Source organism: Pseudopipra pipra, chromosome 8, assembly GCF_036250125.1.
Source record: "Pseudopipra pipra isolate bDixPip1 chromosome 8, bDixPip1.hap1, whole genome shotgun sequence".
Taxonomy (NCBI): Eukaryota; Metazoa; Chordata; class Aves; order Passeriformes; family Pipridae; genus Pseudopipra; species Pseudopipra pipra.
This window is the reverse complement of record NC_087556.1, coordinates 28,090,956-28,096,955: the sequence shown is the minus strand read 5'-3', so window position 1 is coordinate 28,096,955 and position 6,000 is coordinate 28,090,956. Positions and strand designations below refer to the sequence as shown.

Genomic DNA, 6,000 nt, shown 5'->3' with positions numbered 1-6,000 from the left:
GTGGTGCATGTTCTTAGTACTCATGGTCAATCTAGATAATTAGTGTTAATTTTGCTTAATTTTTTTAAAAAGGCACCTTTTCACAACATCTGCTGGATCCTCTTCATTGCCCATTAGAAGAAAAAAAAAGAATGTAGTGCCTTTCTCCAAATACTGCCCCTTCAAATCTATTAAAGAACAACTAGTGTTAAATATTTTAAACTTCATAAAAAACATCAGAAACCTAACACCATTACACAGATGTCTCTCAAGAAAGAAAAGTAGAGAAAGGGGGAAAGGAGTATATAAAAAGGAGTTTAGGAGGTAAGAATCCTAAAAGTTAGAGAGGGGATACTTCAAAAAACACACCAAAGGCTGGGAGTGAGCACAAGGAGTAGAACACTGATCATAGAACAGATGTATAGGGCTGTAGTGCTATACTGGAAATGAAAACACTATCCTACTATGTTAAGGGAGAGAGGGAGAAATAATCAGATTTCACAATTTAAGGTGAAAGAGCTACTGAACAGAAAGAATTAGCATTTAACTGTGTATTTTTATATACCATACAAGCCACATTTAAGTAAAATAAATTACAAGCCCTCAGTTCAGTTCAGTTGTACTGTGAGCAATTAGAATACTAAAGCCCTGTGAACTCAATGCTAACATTAACTCAGAGCCATTTCTTACTTGATTTCAGAACCTTTCCACCCAAGGCATTCTATAATGAAACTTAATTTTATTATAAAGGGTGGTGTCACTTACACTGTTTGGATTTGGAGGCACCCTGTCCTTTGGACATGAAATCAATGCCCTATAGCAGCAGCTGATGCTTTCAACTGCTTCCCACCCCTCCCTAAACTCCTTCTCCCACAGTATCCCCTGCACTCTGTGAGGGGGGCAGCGAGGTGATTCAGTGTGTCTTGCAGCTTCAGAAACAGCTTCTATCTGGAGTTACATAAGTAAGTTTTGCAAAGTGGCATGCTATCACTAGAGATTTAGTCATTCCATGTGGGCTGGATTCAAACTGAGATCTCAGGAGCTCAAAAGACAGAGCGACACAGCCTCCACGGAAGCCTGTGTACGGCAAGTGTGCTAGAATAGAGCCTTGTAATGAGAGGAAGCCCAGGTTTTATTAACAAACAGTATGGCAAACCACAATTTCTTTTAAGATCACTTCATACCTCCTTAGGAGAACTATAATTGGGGATGCCTTGATGTTTCACTATGTGACGAGTTAAGAATTATGCCTGAGTCACTGTACTAGCCTTCATTTAAACTTTAATGTGCATTTTGCATTGGGTATAAAAACACCACTGCAATTACAATCTATTCAACACATAGTGGGTACTTAAGTGCAGAGAACAGAATGCCAACAATTGGTTTTTAATTTTCTTTTTCTCTACCTGTGCAATTTTGATCTAGGCAAAATAATAAATTCCTTTATTTAGTTCTATTTGCTACTGCTTTCACTATATGCAGAGAGAGGAAAAAGTAACTTATAAGGTTAGCAAGAAAAAAAAAATAAATTACCAGAAGCAATATCATTTTTTTTAGGTGGCTGATGAAGATTTATAAGATCCAAAAGGTATGATTGAGTTCAGAATAGCTCTCAAGTTGCAGCCCTTTGCAATAACATCCAGAATTTTCTTACTAGCCTTCACAGCTATTTCTAAAAGAAAAGCACATAAGTAGCAGCTTTGTTCCTCACATAAGATTAAATTTTCAGAGTAATTTTACAAATTAGGAATCTTTATGTTTATAAAACTACAATCAATGTTTGCAAGCAAAAATGATCCTACTATATTCTTTGCAAAAGCACGGGAGCAGACGTGCTAGTGTTGTTCAAGGGATGAGAAAATGAACCCTGTTCTTCTGAAAAATCTCAGAAATCAGGCTATACAAAGCCTTGCAACAATACTGTCATCTGTTTAAATACTGGGACTATTGGGGAGGGGAGCTCAGCAGTGGTGGGAAGGCTTTCATGTAGCTACATGTTTATTTTGTTTAATTTTTTTTTTGTTAACTGTTTTACTCAGTAGCTTTTACATATTAATATCAGCTCCATGAAAAGTGGGAAAAATAAAGCATTTGGAGAACTAGTGAAAGAATCTTTATATCACAAATTTCTATCTGTTTTTAAGAATTCTCTGTAATTGTCCTTAATCTGGTTACTTTACAATTCTTTGTCATCACCATTTCTAAAACTTACAAATCCTCTCCTGCAGAGTTCAGTATGCATTACTGATACATTACTGGGCACACAGGTTTCACAAAGAAGATACCAAACAAATACGTGATGTTAAAATACTTATGCTTCTAAATATATTTATTCTAATACTTCGCTGGTCCAAACTCTCTGTATGAAACCCTTCAGAAATCTGACCTGTAAGAAATCTTGACTTTACTCAGACCTTCTTTTCAGTGGCTACGGGGAAATAATAAAAAAATAGCAGTTCAAATACCTGCTTTGCTACAGCAGTAAGTAACAGCAGAGATTAATTTCAGAAAATAAACTGAAACATTTGAGGAACTGACCATTAAAACAGGCTTCTCTCTAAATATTTATGATCCATTTTATAACTGGAAGAAAGGTGCTCTGGAATACTGATCTCTAGTGTTACACCTACAGATCTACAACACTCACAAATAAATAATAAATATTGATATGTGTGTGTGTAGGTCTACCTACCTGTACTGTATTTTCAATGGGTGTGAAATATCCAATATAATACATAAGCTCTTTGAATACCTCACTCCAAACTCAAAACACTGTGAAATTCTATGTAATTTTTACAATGTTTCAGCAACGGTTTATACCAAAGCAATGCTTTCATTTTCAATACCAGTGTATAAATGTATTTTCCCTATCAAAGATTTTGTGATGCAAACATGATTATTACTGTACCTGATTTGATCATGGTATTCTAGGAGAGATCAAATAATAGAGGAGTTTTTCCCCCTTCTTTTTCTAGTGCCTTTTAAAAAAATTTCACTATCAAAGAATGTTAATTTCTAAGGTTTGATCTAGAGATTCCTATGTAAGTATACAATTATTAGGGAAAAAGAGGCACAACAGTGAATATTTTAAAGCAATGTAATCAATATTTTTGCTTTGTGTAGATTTCCCTGCAACAATGAACAAAAAGATCTACTTCAGATTTAGAAACTCAGCTTTAAAGGGAAAGCTAGACAACAAAAAGCAAGAAAGTACTCACCTCTTCACGTAATTTTATCAACTGCAACATGAACGCACAAAAAAGATAAAAAGGAAAGAAATGGCAGGAAAGAAAGATCAGTTGTGTGACAGGATACAGAATTAACATTGACAATTTATCTGTTTACATGTTTAGCATTTAAAAATCACAGACAAACACATTAAAAGAACCTAAACATAGACTACATGCAGAGTTTTTTGAACGAATAAAGATCACTTTCTCACACTGTCACATTAAACAAAGAGAATAGTGTGAAATTCTCTTTTAAACCACATCTAAGACACCATCATGAAATAAAGGGGAATGACTTCATAGAAGTCTATATTATAAAGAAAAAAACAAGTTTACTATTCCTCTCTTCCAAGATTGTACAGCTGAAGTGGTTTTGTATATACAAGTTTGCAGAATGTTTTCTGTATATTTTAGTTGTGACAACTGATTTCTTATTTTACTAGCAGATCTAACTTATTAATAGATGACTGCATCTTTATAGCATGTAACCAGTATTTCAATTTCTATATACCCAAGTTTTACTGTAACTATATTACCTAATTTTATTATTGAACTTCATACAGGGGGTTTTGCCATGTAAAAAAAAAAAAAAAAAGCAGCAGTTTAGTTAAATGGCTCAGAATTATGATTTATTGAACAGCTTATTTAAAAATAGACAAAGGAATAGGGAACAACATGAAACATATTTCCCTCAGAAAAGACCCATTCCAGGTTCTTAATCCACTATACAGAGTGTGTGTATATATACACACATAGAGTGTGTGTGCATACCTATATAGTATATACATTTATATTTATTAATTTATGCTTGTAAATCAACACAATCTAACACCGTTAATAATACTGCTCTGGCAGGTTTACTATAAGACTAAATAAAACCCCAGCCTGACTATCAAGCCATGTTGTAATATACTCTCCCCTTAGAGAGAGAGAGAAATTATTTGTAATGGAACAAAACCTATAATCACTGACAATAAATGTCTACACAAGAGTGGTTCTTTATAAAAAAATTACAGTTCTCTCACCGATTCCAGTTGAATTCGAAAGTACAACAGCTACATAATTACCTCAGTTTATGCTGATATTTCACCTACAGTTTCATAGCACTAATTTTCAACATGTGTAAGCTCAGAATGTTTACTACTACTTAAGTCTCACCAGCATGAAGGAAACAAAAGAACCTCCATTATTCTCTACTGTTTCATATGGCTCGTCTAAAACTGAACGTTACAAAACGGACAAGGAGGCTCTAACGAGATGTAATTAGGAGGGCTACTACACCACATCGACTCTAAGTGAACCAGCTCCTCTGCACATAGCTTAAAGGAACTTTGCTAGAATTTGGTATAAAGAAAACTGCATTGTCTGCCAAACCCATGCTTAAATTCAAGTGCCTGGCCTATCATAAATTGGTCTCTTTCTCCAGCTCTTCCCCCCCCTTTTTTCCCCAAAAAGGCAAACATTAAGGCTGTTTAGAAAGAGACGATCTGGGAGTTGATCACATAGCTATCTTTTCTTTCTGAGGCCACCATTCTTCAGTTGACTATGATACTTAAAGGGCCAAAGTTTAAAACGACTCTCCCGCAATAGAGCCCGTTTGGGCATGCCACCCTGCTATAATCAATGAGAGTTTTAAAATGCTGCACATTTGTTTTTTCAATAGGTCCCAAACAAAAATGTTCTATCTTGTTTGTGCTGCATGGCTGAATTTAAGCTCTGCATGGGATTTGCAGCTAAGCTAAGTAATGGGAGAGGGTTTGGGGTTTTTTTTAACATTGGCTGAAAGATATTCATTCAAATTAACAAAAGATATATTTTTCCCCCATTTAACAATGCTCTTGATGAAAATGTGTTACCTTTACGTTTCTATTTTGAAACATTATTTTTATTATGCTCACTGCTGAACTATAAACAGCGTTAAGCCGTGTGCAGCCACCATTTTAGGTTATGATAATCAGCATATTTTTGAAACAAAGATTTATTTATTTAATTTTTTGCAATACAGAATTCGATACAAGAGGTAATCTGTTCCTTTGTAGGCTAAAAAAAAAAAAAAAAAAAATCTGGTTTACGCTGGTTTGAACCAGTGGAATCTCTTGTGGCTAAGCCTTCTGCTGTGACTAAAATCAAAACTGCGCCACAGAGAGCAAGGGAGCGAGATGGGATGTGTGTGTGTGTGTGTGTGCGCGTGTGTGTCTGTGAGGCACGTCACGTGACACAGAAAACTACCGAATTTTTTTTAAAAAGCTGATAACGCTACCGCCGTCTCTGTCCGCATATAGATAACGAATAAATGCTGAACTCTATTAAACGCCCTTTACACATTATCGTGGGTCGAACACACAATTTTCTGAACTTATGATGACAGTCTATTTATTTTGCTATAAACCCTCGGCATGTAACGAACAGATTTGTGTCTGGTAATGATCTGCTCTGCCAGGGCTATATAAAATGATACCGACCTTCTTTAGATCTTGGCGAATTAAATTGACCAACTTCACCCCCTGGTCTGTAGCTGAAGTTTGACACACTTTATGCACAGCAAGTCCAAATCTAATATTATCACAACTTTGTAGTCAGAAATTAAGTAGCCACAAAACATTTGTTCACCAGAAATCACTTATAAAATGTATGTATATACAGACACACAATTTAACCTAATGAGGATTTATTTTAACTTACTAATGAACATAGTTGCAAAAGAGAAAGGAACACTTGCATCTCAAGGAAGTTGGTAATACTGTACCTGACATTATTTTGGTCAAGAACGATTTCTGATTTAACCCAACAT

At 35.1% G+C, this 6,000-nt stretch overlaps 1 protein-coding gene across 4 annotated transcripts in view; it reads right to left on the bottom strand.

Annotated features, from left to right (window-relative positions):
• The window catches only part of VTI1A (vesicle transport through interaction with t-SNAREs 1A), a 273,119-nt gene that overhangs the window by 211,175 nt on the left and 55,944 nt on the right, over nucleotides 1-6,000 (bottom strand). For 2 of the 4 annotated variants that reach the window (XM_064663314.1, XM_064663312.1), the window contains exon 5: nucleotides 3,198-3,218. The exons of the other annotated variants lie outside the window; for them this stretch is intronic. In XM_064663314.1, the coding sequence (XP_064519384.1) occupies nucleotides 3,198-3,218 (21 nt within the window). The remainder of the gene's footprint in view (nucleotides 1-3,197; nucleotides 3,219-6,000) is intronic. 4 annotated transcript variants of the gene reach the window in all.